This window comes from Zonotrichia leucophrys, chromosome 5 (genome assembly GCF_028769735.1).
Source record: "Zonotrichia leucophrys gambelii isolate GWCS_2022_RI chromosome 5, RI_Zleu_2.0, whole genome shotgun sequence".
NCBI lineage: Eukaryota > Metazoa > Chordata > Aves > Passeriformes > Passerellidae > Zonotrichia > Zonotrichia leucophrys.
Window position 1 is genome coordinate 2,945,136 of NC_088175.1, and position 19,097 is coordinate 2,964,232.

Below are 19,097 nucleotides of genomic sequence, written 5' to 3' on the forward strand. Positions count from 1 at the left end.
ACACACAACAAAGTAGTTGGGGCAGTTTACAGAGCAAACACACCATGTCCTTTGGGACCCAGTGGGAAAGGAGCTCTCCTGGCCCCTGAGCTGAGGGCTGAGCAGCCTCTCTGCACTGTATCATCTCCTAATCCTTGCTGTGAACTCAGGGCACCTTCAGCCAGGCTGGTGCCAGTCAGCCACAAAAGCAGTGAAAGGGAACAGGAAAGCAGGAGTGTGTCTCACTCACACAAAACTAAATTGTTCCCCTTTGTTATTGTTCCTTTGAATAAATGGTAGCTGAGAGAAATTTCCTTTTTGGGATTGTTCCTGCACTAGCAAATGCAAAACCACTTGCTGCAGAGGGTATCTAAGCCTTAATAAAGAACTGTAATGAAATTCAGGTCCAGGTGCTGAATGATTAGTCCCTCTATCAGAACATATTTTTCCTATTTATTTTCTTGCTCAGATTTCACCTGTAAAACAGGAACATTAAGGCAACTCCTCAAACTCAGCCTGTTAAATCTTCAATTCAGCTGGCATACTCACAAAGATTTTCCAGCAAAGGAACTGACAGCTTTCCATTGCAACTGCAACACCAGAGCATCCCAAAATGCATTTTCCTGTGACACTGTGCTCAACTGCTCCAGGTACATTAACGAGATCAGGTCTGTGACACATCACAACCCCAAAAGCTTCCCACCTCAGCCTAGGAATGGAATAAGCAATCCATCACACAGTGTGACACGTTCCCCAAAACACACACACACTCAAAACCTGAGAGTGGTGTCAGAATGTTTATTGAAGAGGGCAATCTGACTGGCTGAACCGACCTGGGTAGCCGGTAACTTTTAACATAAGCAAACAGAGATACTGTAAACCTGCTGTGCATGGAAACTGTGTTTATACTTAAATTGGACTTGGAAGACTGAAATAACTTACTAGAAAAATATAGCTTAAGTTCCCAGGAGCTCTGAATGACCTTGAGATCATTCTGAAAAAACCAGAAATATGTAGACATATACAGTGATGCAAACAGAGTTACACAAATATTTTTGAAGTCAGCTAATAAAATACATTTCCTTGCCTATTTTTTATGATAGCTTTGCAAACATACTTTTAAAACCACACTTTTCAGCCCCACCAAGCTTTTTTTTTGCCACTTGCGTTATCAGAACTGATGGTAAGCATTCTGCAATGTAAGTGCTGCCTCATTTACTTCTTAGTGAGTTTTGTAATTGCTGAATCTGTTCCTTTTAGATAGACTGCTGAAATTCTTACTACCACATGACAAGACAATAAACGTTCTTAGTGATGCAGTGGAAGTACAGAGGAAGACAAAAATAGAAAAAAACATATGAGAAATTTCAGATTTTTCTCAGTGTGGCCAATATATTGACAAAATATTTTTATTTATATGGCACCTAAATTGCTGTACACAGGCACATCTGCATGGAAAGTGATCACAAATCAGAGAGATTACAACCACCACAAATTGTGAGCTCTGTTGCTCATGAACCTGGAAAAAAATTATTAGGAGTATTAAAGCACCCAGAGTAATGTAACCTAATGTTGCATAACTGTGATCAAATGTCTACAAAAACTAGGAAACTGCCACATCTAGAAGTGTTTTGCTTAAAAAATAGTGACATAAAAGGAGATGGGATAGCTGTTTTACAACCTGAAAACAGCCAGGGGGGTCTAACCGAGCTGCTTTTATTCTTCTGCCATGGGCTGGTGCATGGCCAGTACTGAAGCTGACTGAAAAGGAAAGTTGGAGATGCATCAAGTGATGGATTGCAGGTTATCCACGAATCTGTATTTGTACCTGAATTTTCCACACCACTCATACAATCTCCATTTGGCAGGAAAGCAGCACACAAGCAGGAGGGACTGTGCTTTTCACAGCAAGGTGCTCATCCTGCAAAGCCGACAGTGTCCAGGAATGGGCTAACCTGGGAGCACGCAGATCGCACCAAGGCTTTGGAGGAGAGGGGCACGTGTCAGTTCAATGCCAGCATACCCTATAAATTTTGGTGTAAAGTGTGGGAATAAGTGGCCCTCTGAGAACATCCGCCAAGCTCCAGAGAAAACAGGATGGTGAACAGGTTCAATAGGTGTATCTGGAGAATAATTCTACTCCGTGACTGGAGCTTGTAGTGAGGTGGGTGGGGGCCGCTCTGTTCTTCCGTGCCTACAGTGAGAGGAAAAGAATAAATGGCCTTAAGCTAAGAGAGGAGAGATTCAGAATAGACAGTAGAAACATTTTTTCACTGTTATAATGATCAGACATTGCAACAGGCTGCCCAGGGAGATGCTAAAGTCACCAGTCCAAAAGGTGTCTGGATCTGGCACTGAGCTACGTGGTTTAGTGAGGGTTACAGGGGCAGTGCTAAGCGGACGCTTGAACCGGATGATCTTAAAGATGTCTTCCAACCGTGGTGATTCTGTGAATAAAGGCGGCGAGGCTCCTGTGTCCCGGTTTGGGGGGGTGAAATTCAGCATTCCTTGATTCCGGCTCCCTCTGAGGGCAGAGGCCGCAGAGCGTCGCGGCCGTGTCCGTCAGCTCCGGTGCCGCTCCCGGCCCGTCCGCCGGCGGCTGCGCGCGCCTCTCCCCTTCCTCCTCCTCCTCCTCCCGCCGCTGCCGCTACCCCCGCGGCAGGGATGGAGGCCATCGAGGAGCTGGCGGTCCAGCCCTGCACCTCCTCCCTCTACCTGCGGCCTTTCCGCCTCTCTTACCGGCAGGTGAGTGGCGCCGCCAGCCCGCCCGCCGTGCCCCGTCCCGGCAGGGCCCCTCAGCCCCCGCCTGCGCCATTTTGGAGCAGCGCCGCCGCCACCTCATGGCACCCCCGGGGCGGCCGCGCTGTCCCCAGCCCTCCCTCGGCCCGCCCTGAGGTGGGGTTCGAGGAGGGCAACGCAGGTGGCTGACAAACCGTGGGGTCGCTGCCTTGGTGTGACAGCGTCCCCATGGGTGTCCCCTGTGCCCTCCGCCCGCGCGGGGCTGTCACTTTCACTGTCACTTTCACTGTCACTTTCACCCCGTGCTGGTGTTTGGGTTCACCTCTCTAGAGACATTCCAAACCCAGCTGGACTCATTCCTGTGTCACCTGCTCCAGGTGACCCTGCCATGAGAGGGGGTTTGGACCGGGTGATCTCCAAAGGTCCCTTTCCACCCTGGCTATTCTGTGATTCCGTGAATAGCCTCAGTGCCCGCAGGTGGGAAGTGGGGAAGGAAATCCTATCCGGTATCATGTTTGTATCAACATGAGTCACCTTTCACAGGATCACTGAGAGCTGGTGCTTCCAACAACGGCAGGAATGAGAACTTTGAAAGGAAAGTCACTTGTCACAGCACAAAGCATTGCATGGTCCTTGGGTGCTTTGCTTGGGCCTGCTTGGTGGCTGCTCCAGGGTGAGCTTCTACTCAGGCAGAGTGGTGGAAGGGGAAAGGAAGGAGAGTTTGGACAGACCTAAAAATGGATGGTGGAAAACATGTCTCATTCTTTTTTTGCTTCGCTTCTAAGCACATCATTTGGAAAGGTAGAAGAGGAATGTATTGAATCCAACAGTGAGATAAACTACAGAAAATTAAAAGCAAGGGTTCAAATAGGTTTCATCAAAGCAGAGGACCTGATTTTTAGCATTTTTAAAAATACATTTTGTACATGTTTTTCCCAAAGGAAGCTCTTTTCTCATTGATTGGGATAAATAAATCATTTTGATTCATGAACAGCTGAGAGCTTTATACTGACATGTCTTTTTAGGTATCAGAAGTAAACTGTCACAGACATCTTTTGTGAAAAATCCTTTCCTTAGGATTTTTTCTCCTGAGAAGTCGAGAGGCCTCAGGAACAAAATGTAAACATTGATTATCTGCTGCTGTGGAATGCAACAGGTGCATCTGTGGTTGGTTTCATGTGGTTGTTTCTAATTAATGGCCAGTCACAGTCAGCTGGCTCAGACTCTGTCTGAGACAAAAGCTTTTGTTATCATTCCTTCTTTTTCTATTCTTAGCTAGCCTTCTGATGAAATCCATTCCTCTATTCTTTTAGTATAGCTTTATTGTAATATATATAATAAAATAATAAATCAAACCTTCTGAAACATGGAGCCAGATCGTCTCTTCCCTCATCCTAAGACTCCTGTGAACACAGTCACAGTAAACCTGAAAAACATTCTTTCACGTTCTGAATTTTTGCTGGCTTAGCTTACAAGTGACGGGTCTTACTACTTAAATTAATTTTCACTTCTGAGTCATGCTCTATTTACATGAAAAATGGGATTTAATTAAAATGTTTGAAACAGTATTGCAAAATTACATTTAATTGAATGGATGTGCCTTAGATGTGATGAGTATTGTAAAGAAGAAATAAGGATATGTTTGGTCATGTGCTGTGAATTGACAGAGATCAGCATTGCCACTAAATGAAGCAGACTTGCCCTTCTTGCTACTTCCTCTCCTTGCACAAGTGTCTGTGCAGCAGCTGAGTGAGCTGGACCAGGGTAAAACCTAATCTAGCCAAAAAAAGAAGTCAGTTTTAAGTAGACAAGATCAGTGATTCAGTTCATTATGCTGGCAGAGGGGAGGTGGTAATGTGGTAGTTAGGGATGTGTTTGGGGCCTGGTGAGAGATTGATTCTCTTGGCTGCAGCACTGTCTTAAAATGAAGTTGAAAATGTAGTTTCTATGGCATGTGTGCAGAGGCTGGCTTGGGTCCAGCCCACGGAGACCATGAGCTCAGTGTGAGCACAACTGTCTGTACCTGACCTGAGAAACAGGCCCTAGGTTTATTGAAACCCATTTTGCATTTAAAAACTGACTTACTAACCAGAGGAAATACTAAATATTTTCACTCATTTGACTAATTGTTTCAAAAGCATTTAGGTCTGCTCAAAACCCCATTAAACAGTCAAGTGTCTAAAATCCAAGAGAGTTAAATGCGTGTTGTGCTTAAGAATTTTGAAAATTCCACCACTCCTCTAAAACTGACAGTTGTTTCCAAAATCTAGCCCTTGATCTTAATACTTTTATACTGAGTAGGTCTTCCCTTGTCCAACTACTTTAATTCACTATCTGGAAAAAGAAAAGAAACTTTTCTTCTTCCCAGTTCCTAATTGTTCCTAAGTAACATTAATTTCCCCCATCCATGAATTTGCTGCACTGGCTCGCTGAACTTGACCCAAATCTAATAAAAAAGTCTTTCTGGATAACAGAATAATCTAATGGGTAAAACTTTTGAATAATGGCATTTGTTGCACTGTGAAAACTGAAACTAATTTGGACACTTAAATTATGCAATATGTGGAATTATGATGTAATTGGAAGGCTTGGGGTGGTCGTATAGGTACATTTTGTGAAGCTATGACACATCCCCTATAATTCATTGTAGGTCTGAAAAAGAGTCATTGGTGCATTTTTTGGTGTTCACATAATATTAATGAAGGATAATTGGGGCCTTGAAGACTGAGAATTTTAAATCTATTTTCAAAAAGGTATATTCCTATAACAGGCATTGATATTTAACATAAATCTTCTCTCCAAGGACATATAGAGAGTGAGAGATTTTTTTATTAATTTGTTTGCTTTCACAACTACTGCTTTTCTGTATAAATAGGAAATTAAAAGTGTTTTTACATATAGTGTAGGATTTTAAGATTATTTCTGAGCATTCATGAATGCTTAAGTAACAGCATTGATTTCTAGACATTTCATATCAAAATTATGCTACTTGTGTGAAGATAGTTTGAGTCTTGCTACTGTATCTAATACGGCAAGGTCTTTAACATAAACATAATTTTTATTATTTTAAGATAAATTTAGATAGGTGATTTACATTTCAGTGTACCCTGCTAGTCTGATTTTATCCGCTCAACCTGCACCGCACTGAGTTGTAAACCACTGTTGGTCTCAAAGCTTTACAGACCACTCAAAATCTGTAAGACACCAGAAGAGGATTCATTCACAAAATGCTGAGTAAATTAGCTCAGTTGGTCAGAGCATGGTGCTGATAACACCAAGGTCACAGACTCAGTCCCTTTATGCGCCATTCACTCCAGAGTTGGGTCAGTGATCCTTGTGAGTCCCTTCCAACTCAGAATATTCTGTGATTCTGGAAATACTTTTGTAAATCTACACAGGTTACACATCTGAAGTGGTGAAGAGTGGAGCCACAGAGTCAGATCATTTTCTTCCTGCTCTCAGAGGCATTTTACACATTTACAGTTGCAGGCCCAAGGATTGCATTAATGTTTTAGCCAGCTGAGTATTTCCCTTGGACATATGGATGCTCAGACTGGGAGCTGTGGACAAACACAAGAACAGAGTTGTGTTTACATCAAATCCAGTCAGGCAATTACTGTCATGTTAGAAAAAACCGCAGCACTGTCCTTGTAGGTTTTGCTTGAGTCCCAAGTTCCCCTGTGCTGTAAGAGGTTGAGTCATCCTTTAGACTGCATTTGGTTACATATAGAAATACTCTTCCAGAAGTCTGTGAGAAAAAATGTCCTTTTCTGGCTGTTTCATTGAAGTGAGGATTGTAAGAAATCATGGAAGTTCCTGAAGAAGGAATGGTGGAAAACCATACATCAATTTGTGCCCATGGTGGATTCTGCTCTTCTCATATCTTTTCATATGAGGTGTTTCATCATCCTCTCCTTCTGTGTTTTAATTGAAAGCAATGAGCTCTGAATTTTTCCTGTAGAGCACAAAAGTAGTTGTATACCCTTCTGAAAGACTTCCAGGTTTCAAACCTTGCAGATTGAGGCACCCTGCAGCTTCATGTTGGGCATCCAAGCTGTGGAGAATAGCCTGGCTTGCTGGACAAATCACTGTACCAGTGACTCATTTAAATTATTTATTCTGTCTTTGTGTAGTTTAGAGGTAGAATTGGAAGTGCAGCCAAGGAATTGTGGAATTCAGCAAACTACAATCAGTGAGGGCCAATATGGAGGGGTAAAGTACAAATTGAGATTATATTCTTCAAAATGGGTATCTGACAGAATTTCAAAAGGGACTTCAGCTTCTATTTGTGATTTTCAGCTCTCAGTCCTGCTCCAGGTGGGGCCCTTAGTCAAATCAACCATGTTTGAAGTGATTTTGCCTGGGATTGAGAGATGGACAAGGTACCTCACTTAGCCTGAGGAATATTCTCTTCATTTTGTCAGTAGGAACCTTGTATTCCTATATATTTTGGTTCTGCTTGGTAGTGAGAGAAGAGAATTCATTTTTCTCACATAGAGGAGAGCATCTGTCTAGCTTTAATGTGTGCTTGCCCCCAAAGTGCAAATTGATTTGTTATCTAAATTGGCTTTTTTTTAAACATACATCACCTCCTGAAGAATTGGCTTCTTTACCAGGAACTCCATGGTAAATCTCTTTTCACTTTTTCCTATTGAAGTTTTTCTGCTTTTCATAAATAATTTATTCAAGAGACCAGAGGGATGGCTAATGAGAGATTAACTCAATGCCCAAGGGCTAGGGCATTTCCCTGGGATGTGGTAGAGTCAGGCTGCAAGATCTCACTTCAATTAATATTGCTTCCCACATCACAGGAGAGTGTGCTCACTGCTGGGAAACACATTTGTGTGTAAATCTTCAGCTCTCTTTTGTGTATGCTAGCCAGGCACTACCCTATATATTAGATTTTAAAAAAATCCCAAAAAAAAACAAAACAAAAAAACAAACCCCAAAACGAAAAAACCCCCCCAAACCCAAGTTTAAAAACTCTGCTGAGACTCCAAGTCAACTCAGTTGAGAAGTCAACTCTGAGAATTCTGAGTTGTCAACAGTTAAGGAGAGTAGTTATGACTTGAGCAGCATTAAGTATCCAAATGGGATTTGGGTACAATGAAATCTTAATCAGCACCTGAACAGGGAGGGATTTCAGTGGTTCTGCGTGTTGTATTTGGACCCTTACACAGGGATTTGACAGAGCTATGGTGGATCTTGTAAGAAGTTACTGCTTTCAAGTTTTCCCTGTGGTTCTTACCCCCTGGGAATCAGCAGAAGGTGCCTTTGCTGCAGCTCTTGCTCTGTTGTTCCAATTCAAACCCACTGCCATCAGCCCTTTAAGCCAAATCACTGAGCTTTACACAGAACTGAGTGAATTGCCTTTGCATATTCTTTTTGGTGACCTCTGTGCTAGGGACAGCTCCCTTCAAAGGGGAGGCACAGCATCCATCAGCTGGGGGGAAGCATCTAGCTGCTGGAATAATACCTTGAGCTCTTATAGAAACTTTTGTCCAGAGCTCACATATCAAAGCCTTTGTGGATCTCTCCCAGACTCATATACCTTTGTTTTTGAAAGTTGCTCTGGCAGGGGAGCTCTTGCCACTGTTTCCTTGCATTCTATAAACATATATGTACCTTCTGCCCAGGAACTTTTAGAAGTTTGCCACCAGACTAGAACCAACTGTCAGTAATTTTCCCAGTGTGTTTGTGTGAGTGAGTTTGTGTTTTGGATCTGTGGAATGGTGAATGGGCATCTGTTTCAATGCTGTGGGTGGGATAAACCTCAAAAACTCCATGCATATCGACTGAACCATGCAGTCAGGAATGGTAAATTGGAACTATTTGCTCTTTTCTGAGCTTCACATTCCTTCCACACTTCAGAGTAGGTCAGTGCCTTAACATCACATTTCTTCTATTGATTTAATCCTTAGAATAATTTATTTTAAAGTTAAACAAGAAAAAATTCTCCTTTCGAGTTAATTTTAATGCTTGATGTTTTTTATTCACTGTTAAGGGAATTAAATTATTATGTCTTTGAGTTTTGAGTAGTTCTAAAGCAATTTTCAAGGCTGCTGCAGATTTTAACACCTCATGAACTTTGTAATGGGTAGAAAATGTGCTTCATGAGCAGGGTGCAGTTCCTCAGTGAAGAAAGAATTTCTTCTAATCTGAGTTTGCTACTGCTTTCTTTTGTGACCATGAGAAACCACTGTGTCTTACAATTTTAACTGTCTTGGAGATGTCATCAAGATTATAATATGTGTATGCATGGAGAAAGAAGGGAGCCCTGTACCATTAATGCCGCGAAAACTTTGAAGATGAAAAAGCAAAGCAGGGCAGTGTAACAATAATATTAACAATCTTATTTTGCATTTAGGAATTTTTGTATATGGTAATAGCAACATAAATGTGCCCAGCTGCCTGAAATATTCTCTGGAACTTCCGTCTGCTTTTTTATAAACATAAAACATTCTTTTCTGTTTTGACAGTTAAAAATTATGCTGTTGAGGGAGTAAACAGATTTTTAAGTTACCTGTTCAAACAAGTAAGTCTTCTGTTGAATCTTCAAAAGGTTCCAGTAGTAGGAAATATGTTACCAAGTAACACATATATTTGCAGTTCATTTTTTTAAAGCAGTAGTGCAGTGAAAGGAGATGCCATTTTTTCCCTGTGAAGTTTGTCTCATTTTCTTCAGCTTGTCAAGTCTGTTATGTCAGTGTTGAGTATTAATCTTAAATGGAAACATACTGCTTCCAGCTCAGGGAGTCCCTGAGCTGCAAATTGCAGGAGTCTGAGAGTGTTTTAACAATATATTCTTACTTGGGCATCTTGGCTTCTGTCAGAGGTAAATCTTGGATGAGACTGATTTTTGATCTGACTGCTGCTGTGTTAACAGTGAATGTGGTTGAGGTGCAGTATAATTCTTTCATATGTGTGAAAGAAAAGATTTTGCAAAGACAGCATTAGAGAGTTGAGTACTGAGGGAACGTAATTTCCTTTGAGGAAAATAGTGTTCTCTGCAATCAGAACACAGATTTAAGAAAAGGAACTCAGGAATCTAGGCATGTCTGCTTCTGACTCTGCCATATGCTTTGAATTCAACTCTGAAAATTTGTACAAGTTATTTTTGTATAACACATTTATTAATTACTGAAGGGGAAATGAGAAGCATTAGTTAATAAGAGCAGTAGTTGAAAAGAACACTAGTGTTCTGAAACAAGTGTTTTTGTTTCAGTGAAATTATGTCATGTTAGTCTTAATTTCTTTATCCAGCATGCTTTGACAAGTGAATGTAAGCTTTGAAGTAAATGCATGAAAAATAGTTGACAGTGACAAAACTTTGTATTTTTAGGTCAGTCATACTACAATTTAACACACTTGTGACAGCTAATGTCACATAATGGAAAGAATAAGGCCTTGTTGAGCACCTTTTGTAGCTGAAATGTGTCTGCACTTACATAAACGATCAGTAAAATCTCATTTAATGCCATCAGACTACTTGGGTTACTGCACTTACTGTGAAGTTAAGGCTGAGTGTAGGAGGAGGTACAGAAGTTGTAGCGAGCCTAAGCTTTACTTCTCTAGTTCTGATGTGCTGCTCACTGAGGGCCATTGCAATACTTGCAGGTCATCCACATGAGGCAGCTAAGAAAAGCAGATCAATTATTAGCAGGCTCAGTGTGCCACAGCTTCCCTGGAAGAAGTTTCCAGATCTGAAATGGAGAAGTTGAAAACCATCAGCTCTGGCAATACCACTCCAGTAGCCTCATGTGCAAGGACTTGTCTGCACAGGACTTTCCTGATTAACTCCATGTCTCATTCTACAACAAAGAGTCTGGTTCTGTTTACGTTAAACCATTTTCAAAGTACGATTGCACTTTGAATTCATACCCTACCTTAATCCATGTTAACTTTCCAGTGTGTGCCCTAAGGGAGCAGTAAACTAAACTGGATGACTGTGTCCACACAGGGGTTTAATGGAGTTTAAGTAGCAGAATTCAAGTTCATCAAGGTACTTACTTCAGATTCATTTTCTTGATGTCCTGGTATAGACAAGCCCTAAGGAATAAAAGTGGTTTAGTTCTAAGTGAATGAACCATGTTGTAAAATTCATCACTGAAGTTTTATTATACTTTTGTGTGTGAAATACAGCTACTGTAGGGTATAAAGTAGGCGTTTTTGTCTCTTTTGGTACCATCTCTTTTGTAGTAATTGCAGTTAGATCTGAGAAATAAAATAGTGCTCATGTTCTTCCAACAAATAAACGCTGTATTTGTTTTTCAGTTTGGATCAAAATCCATGTGTTTGCTTAACTAGTAGAAACTTTTCCTCATACAAAAAACTTTTCCTCATACATCTGTCATCTGAGTCACAATCTCAGCTATGACATTATGTGTATTTGGTATGTTTTAAAGCAGATGAACACTGTAAAATTTTAAGTGTTTATAGCAAGTCTGAATATTGTGGCAATTAGATTTTCTGTAAATGGCAGTATTCTTTAAAATGTCATTGTGTGATGTTCATAGGGGATGAAACTATCCTACTCTATTTCTGAAAACAAATGTATTTCAAATAATTTTATCTCAACTGCTGCAGTATTTTAAATACATTTGTATTTTCAGCTGTAACTCATAAAAGGTCAGCTCCCATGCTTTGAAAACTCTATACAACTTGATACTGCATAAATGAGCATGTTTTACACAGCAGGCATATAATGTTATCTGCCCCTCTGACTTGCACTCAGATTAATTGTTCTTCATAATTTTTAACCAGAGTTAAAACCAGCTTTCTGGTACCGTCCTTCAGACATTGATCAAAATCTTGTTAATATAGTAACACTAAAGTTTACTGAAGTTTAAACAAAGTAAAGCTCAGTTTTTCTTAGTGGTCAGCTCATGTCACACTAAAGCCCTGATCACTGATCAAAACAGCATTAATTATTTGTTTCACATTGAGGTTGCTGTGTCAAAATCCTTTAAATACCTCTTGGAGCAGAGAGGGAATCTTACAGCCTGTGACAGAGCAGCTGGTGTGGACATGGGCTGATGCCCCAGTTGACAGGTTGTTGGATTAGAAAGAATATCAAAGGCAGTGAGTAAGATTAGGGATAAGTGAACATCTGACAGCAGTTTGCAGCAGGGGAGAACAGATGATAAACAATGGGAGCGGGGTGCGTGGGGGGGTGAGAGGTGAGAAGGCCATGGGAAAAGTGTGGCGGCAATCACTAAAGCTCCAGGTTGCTGAGCCTCATGAATAGAACAGGAAATGGGATTTGCTGGGACAGATGTGCTGAGTGGTGATGAATACATTATAGGGAAATGAGGCTAAACTCCTGAAGGTGAGAGATGGTCTTTCTCTTGAAATAGAAAACATGGGAAAAGAAAAGTTTAGCCCTCTAGAGAATCAAACATTCTTGAAAATTAATACATAAAGAAGTAATGCTAATGCTAATTTAAATTGAATTATTATTATGCAAGAGCATTCATGATAAACTCTAAGTCATGTATTTCCAGCATAACAATCTTACAGTGCTATTACATATCTAGGATTGAAAGTGTTTATTTTAGTCATGAGACTGCACAAATGGTGGAATACTTTGAATGATGGAACAGCCTGGAATGGAGGCTCTGACTGGATAATGCTTAGAAGCATATTCCGTATCTGGCATGTATTACATAGCACTCACATAACATATGTTTGATCCTGCCACTGTTAAGAGACTTGTACTGAGTGATCTTGTGAGGTCCTTCCAGCCTTAACATTTTTTCAATTCTGTAAAGTGATTGAATGCTTGTAGAATATCATACATAACTCCTCCTGTTCCTTAGGGTATTGTTTCTTTACTTCTTGGACTTCCTTAGTTTATAATCTTGATGGATCCTTTTCCAATATTTATGGTATAGTTATGTCAGAAAGCAAACAGAAACTTTTTGCATGTTCTCTTAGAGGGTTGTATGTCAGTTTTCTGACTTAGAATTTCTTATGAGACTTTTTCTTTCAAATTTCTGTAAAGAAAAACTCATTAAAAAACATCTCACACTAACATATTAATAATGTATTACTTTAGCTGAAGGGAGGACTAACAGAAAGTATAATTGTTAATGTTCTGAGAAAGTACCAATCAGATTTGTTCACAAGACATCTAGAAATTTATTCCACAATGTATTCTCACAGTTTGAGTTACAAATACAAGCTTGGTAAAATAATGTCGAAACACAAACTGTGAGAGTCACCAACTGGCAAATACAAAGCTCAATGCTGTAAGGACAAGAGGTGACTTAGCTGTAATGGGAATGCCCACCATCTGTCCTTCCTGACCTCAAATCCCTCATATGAGCTGCCCCTGTCCTCCAGTTGAGGAGACATGGGGCTGGCCTCCTCCAGTCCCTGTTTGCTCCAGCCATGTGTCCTGTAACTGTAGCCCTCATTTGTAAAAGAACAAGGGATTGTAAACAGAATCTGGGATTGCTGTGTCCATAGCCCTGCTTCATGGAAATAGCTGTTCACATTTGAGAAATTCCATGTTCGGTGTCTTGACTGCAGTGACATTATTTGAATACAGCAACTGAAGAGCTGGGAGAGCTTTGGAGTTACAGATGTCCATAAAATTAGCAATCAGTGAAATTTGTCCTTCAGCCAGCCATAATCAAAGAAATAAAATTATGGTGAGCACAGCAAAACAGAGATTAAAAAAATCTGCTCTACTGATTCTAATTAGCATAAGTACTGTCCTAATAGGTGTATTTTCCATAAAACTGGGATTTCTGCATTTGCATGAAGCTATAACCAAAGAATTTACCATTTGTTACAGGCAATTCCAATTTTAAAGACCATTTATAGTTGGCTTGCACAGTTCTTTATATTTTTTATATTTTATAGGGCCACTGTCATGCAAGTTTCAGAAATACTGCAGTAACACATAGAACTGTAGATAAATCACTAATCAATTAATCACTAATTCAATCCATTTACTGAATGCCAGTAGTATTTAAGTAATAGATACATGTCTCACTAGTAGTGCAGTCTGTTAGAATGGATGAGAGATTAGAAGGTGTTCATAAGTCACTTGAATCTTTCTGTGCATTACTTTTTCCCAATGGGAAGATGATAAGAGGAATGCCTCTGTGGGAATCAGATTTCAGTTGAGTCTATCAAAATTGAGAGGTAAACGTGAAATTAAGAAAAGAGCAGAATCTGGAGCTGGTTGCATCTGCCACTTTGAACTGAATTTTGGGAGGGGGTGGGGAGGAAGGAGAGGATGAAAAGCCCTGAGGATCTTTGTGAGGAGGGTCTGTGAGAAAGTCTTAGGAGAAAAATCTAAAGATTGTTCCTAAGCCTTGGCTTCTGTTAGCCCCCTGCTGCTGTTCTTCATCAAGTTGTTTTAATGGCTTTCAAAGCAAGTGAGTGGAAAATGGTTTCTCTGGAACTTGAGGGAGTCTGAACTGAAAACTGTCATTGCTTTATAAGTAAAACACATCAAAGATTGATGGAAGAATTGTTTGTTAAGCACATTGTAGATTTAATTAAAAAAATGGCTGATATCATAAAAGAGACATCAGATCATCATAACTACCTAAAGGTGAAAGTTTAATGGCTTGTCATCTGCTCAGGAACCTGTGTTAAGTATCTCTTTCATAGCTTTTGTGACCCTCTGTATATCTGCAAGATTTTTTTCTTCCATGAGTGTTGCGGTTTTTTTCATCATGTATAGATGGAAAAGTACCAAAGCATAAAAATATGTAGGTGGTCGTTACTATGCTTTTTAATTTTCTGTCTGTCTTAAGGGATGCCTTTTTCTGGTATTTTTAATTAACTAGTGCTTCAAATTCTTATCTAGTTCTGAAATTGTTGTTTTTCTTTGTGTTGCAGTGCATAATATTTTTTCTGTGTGTTCAGTGTGTGCAAAGTGCATTTGTATATCATCTACTAATTGCATATTTCTTCTGGAACCTGCCCTCTTATTTTCCTCTCCTCTCCCCACTGACAGTTCTCTCCACAGTCCTCCCAATCAGTAAAAAGTGTATTTTTTACTGTTGTGTTGTAGATCTAAGAGACTATGTGCCTCATTTTTTTAAACCAAATGCTTTTTCTGATCTCATGCTGCATGTGATCAAGGTGCACTTTTAGTAAGCAAATACAAACAATTCTTTTCAAAGACTAGAATAATTCCTCAGCAAGCTGATAAAATACAATATCCACCTTCAGATTTCAAAACTATTCAGTGTTGTAATTCCAATTTTAATTCACAAGTTCCTTCTGGAGTGTAACAGTTACATCTATGCATAATTCTGACTCCAGATCTGAGTCTATGAAATGCAGAAAATTGTTTCTCCCAAGAGCCTAATATGTGATGACTGCAATTACTGGATTTTCTGCAAATGATAAGGCTTAGAAATGGTATGTTTCACCAAAAGGCATGACATTATTTGAGTGAAATCTGTAAGATTTTCATGATGTATGAGATCATTTAAATAGGGAGTAAGAATATTGGCTATCCAATCATCTAACATAGAATTTGGTCACTTGGTGTTACTATTTTAAGGATTCTTGAAAATGATGTTTGTTTATAAAATGATATTTGTCATTTTAGATGATGTTTTCATTAGTTGTAATGGTTATTTGTGTACTTAGAATGGATATAGCATTTTGGTTTGCTGCATAAAAAGATTCTAGACAATAAGTGGGTCTGGCCAGATATTAAGATCCACATTATGAAGTTTTGTAACATTGTGAAATTCCAACCTTGTTGAATAAAACGGCATTTTAGCTCTTCTTGTTGATAAGCCCTTGTTGTTCCTTTACATTGTTTCTATTCAGTCCTGGTTTAAGCAAATTCAAAAGCAATTTGAGTAACTTTTTTTTTACTTAGTAGGTAAGCTTGTTGGAGTAGCAGCAGTTCAGTGGTTTTTAACCAGAAATTATATATTCTGACAAACTGAGATGGAAGTCAATATGGGGAAAAAATAGAGGCAAACAGTACATTTATGTATTGACAATAACATTATAAATAATAGTAAAATAAAATTAGGCTATGATGCTATATAGCTTTGTATGTATTCTTATCCAGAACTACTGAAATTAACTATCACTGTTGACTTTGTTTAGTTTCATTTTGGCTTCATTTTGGTTATCATTATGCCACTTAAACTTGTTGAGCTTCTGAAGCAGCAGGATTAAAAGAAAAATTGGCTTTCAAAAATCAAATCTTTTGGCAAATCTGCTGTAGAATTTTATATGTCTGTCTGCACTTAGCACTCTGCTTTCAGCATTGTACCATTTCTGACACTTGAAAATATTGGACACAGGCAATTTCTGGCTTACTTTGCAAAGCTGTGTTGCTTTTCAGAGTGACATTTCCATAGCACTGCAGTTTGTACAGCCTAAAATTTTATTTGTAACTCATCTGATTTGTTCTGTTCAGATAAATTTAAAAGCAGTATGAGATTATTTCATGTAGTGATAGGACAAGGCAGAATAGCCTTAAACAGAAAGAAGATAGATTTGATTTTCCATTAGGAGGAAACTCTTGGCTATGAGAGTGGTGAGGCACTGGCACAGGTTGCCCAGGGAAGCTGTGGGCGGATGCCCCAACCCTAAAATGTTCAAGGCCAGACTGGATGGTGCTTTGAGCAACCTGGTGTGGTGGAAGGTGTCCCAGCCCATGGCAGAGGGTCTGGAAATTGATGATCTTGAAGATCTCTTCCAGCCCAAATCATTCTGTGATTACTGGCCTCCTATTCGGTGAAACCAATCAGTAATCATTAGTATGGAATTTACTGCTATAGTATTTTACAGGATAGTTCCACCAAATCTGAAACACTGATGTCTCCCTTATTGTTTCTGTAAACCACCCTTGTTTCTTCACCAGGAGAAGTGGTTGGCCTGTCAGTGTGGAGAACCCTCTTTCTTTTTATCTCCTTACTTTCTCTGATGTGTCTAGGAGTTCAAACCTCTTGGCAGAAATCTGACAGGACTCATGGGAGCATATGAGCTTCCCTAGAGCATTATGGGACACTCCATAGAGAAAGATTAATTTGTTAAAGTAACAATATGAATGTTAAGATTTAAATGTAAGAGTTACATTAGCGGATGGTAGAGTAGAGATTTAATCACACCCAGGGGCTGAAAAAGTCAGGGAAACTATTTCATTAAACAAAAAAATTGTCAGGATATTTGCTTTTGAAGTATTTATGAAAAAACCTAGATGAATGCCAGTTGGTATTGTGTTTTCCCTCCCCTCTGTCTGTACCCTGTTCTGCAGCCCATGGGATATAGAGCAGTGTCAGGCCTTCCAGTCCTGCCCTAAGTGGGATGATAAACCACCCCCAACAGTTGTGCCTTGGGGAGAGGATGAAAGGAAAAAACAACTTTCTGCAGTGGTATGTTATGTGTACATTTTAGTGAGAAAAGTGTGTCTTGCTTTTGCAAGGGAAGATGTGGAATTGCCTGTAGTAGTTGGGAATGTTGAATCTTCATTCTCAGACCAGCCCTGCTGACCCTGTGGGTTGAACTTGTGACCTTCATTCTTTGTCTAAGATTTAGGCTCTTCTGTATATGCTGAGTTTGTGCCATTGCATGCTCAGAATGAAGTCTTAGGGCTTAAAGTGTCTTGATGTTCTACTGAAGGACCCAACAGAAGCAGCCAAGAAACAGTTTTAACATGCTCACAGTAGTGCTGAGGAGACATGCTCATAATCCTGGGACTATGAACATATTTAGGGGAAGTGGTAGCCTTGAGTTCCTGTGAGGTTTGCTGTATAGGATGTGTCCTCCCCTGCTTCTACTCACCATGGAGACACAGCAGTGCTGCTCCTGGCTTTGTTCCCAGCTTTGTTGAGGCTCAGGGCATCTCCAGTGCTGCCTGCTAACCTTGGTCAAGCTTCTTAATGCTGGGTCTTTGTTGGCAGGTACCAGCCTGGTACCAGGGGTACAGTTCAATGAGCTGCATTTTCTGCATTGATTTGAATGCTGCATCAGACGTATTTTGTCCTTTGTAAGTTATGTATAAAAATGAATAGATTTGTGAACCATTTTAAAATCATACTCATGTGATCCATGATATTGCTTATCAGGTGCACTAGGAAAACCAAGTAACTTGGCAGTTGTGCATGATGGATTGTTTTCTATGTTGTTTGGAGAGTTTTTTTAATCCAATTTTCATGATACAGCAGTCTATGAACAGGATTTTTCTTAACAGCATTCTGCTTCAGGTGACACAGTCAGTAGTTGTTTTTTTCTTTTTTTAAATTAGAGCAGCATTCATCAACTGCATTGCTTTTGAATGCAGATTTATTATCTGTTTAAATGTGGAGTGGCCCAGTATTGTGGTGGAAGAGGGATAGTTTTATTTTCCTGCTGGCTCTTTGTCAGCCAGAAAAGATTTTAATCAGATCCTATATAAGTTGCCATGAATTGTTAGAATGACTAAAGAGGTAATGAGAAATATTAGACAATTGATGGTGGTGATTAGCTTTTGGCTGAAGTACCAGTGGCAAGTTAAACTGTGGTTTTATGGTGTTGTCAGTGTTGTTTTCCCGAATGACATAGCAAAATTAATGATGAAAGGACAGTTTCTTTCCTTCCTCTCTTGGATGAGGGTCATGACCTAGGGTAGCAAAGATGATGAAATTATGCTTGTAGGCGTAGTGGTTGCCTTGGGACTGATGATTTTAAGATTCATTTACTCCTTCTGCCTATTATACTTGTGTTTGCTTTTCTGCCTGCTGTGCCTGCAGGGATGAGGTGAAAGCCCTAAATCCCAGCTAAGCCAGGGGGGTGAATCCCATTCTGAGTCAGAGATCCTGGTGAGGCTGTGCTGTACCAGAACTGACCAGGCAATCATGAGCTGTGGAGCACAGCAGTGTTTGCCCTGTGTGCAGCATTTGGAGAATCCTCTTGCTGAGGGGCTGAAAGGTGATTCTGACTGATGAGTGCGCAGGATGAGTACAGGAAGGAGCTCAAGAATATTCAGTGAGAATTCTCATCCACTGTGGGGTCTCGAACTTGCAATGGGTACTTTATATTGAGTTTCACTCTGTCTTGAAACAGCTACAACAGACAGACATGATTGATCTAGGTATGTTATGATGAGTGCAGAATTATTGCCCCTGCCTGTCATTAAATATCACTAGTCTGAAATTTCAGTCAGGCCCTTTATCTTGGTAACTCGTCAAAAGGAGCAGCTGCCAGTGGACAAGAAAAGATGAAAACAGGTTTCCTGGAAATGTTTTTAATTCTTTTGGTCTCTCTTAAAAAAACCCAACAAAATTAAACAAAATTTATTTTTCTCATATTTATGTGAGTAAAATTTAGAAGTTTGGAAAATATTGTCTATATTAACTTAGAAGTTTAAGTACCATTTTCCAAAAGAGTTTTCAGGAATTGGTCTC

The 19,097-nt window shown here is 39.8% G+C and overlaps 1 protein-coding gene and 1 long non-coding RNA gene across 2 annotated transcripts in view; one reads left to right on the forward strand and one right to left on the reverse strand.

Annotated features, from left to right (window-relative positions):
- Positions 1 to 1,372: 1,372 nt before the first annotated feature.
- Positions 1,373 to 2,553, reverse strand: LOC135448826 (uncharacterized). The gene is made up of 2 exons (XR_010440590.1): positions 2,417 to 2,553; positions 1,373 to 2,173 (listed from the first exon to the last, which is right to left on the reverse strand). It is a non-coding gene; the product is annotated as an uncharacterized LOC135448826 (long non-coding RNA).
- The window catches only part of NUDT14 (nudix hydrolase 14), a 60,097-nt gene continuing 43,388 nt past the window's right edge, over positions 2,389 to 19,097 (forward strand). The window contains exon 1 of the mRNA XM_064715101.1: positions 2,389 to 2,724. Coding sequence (XP_064571171.1) covers positions 2,644 to 2,724 — 81 coding nt within the window. The 5' untranslated portion in view covers positions 2,389 to 2,643. The remainder of the gene's footprint in view (positions 2,725 to 19,097) is intronic.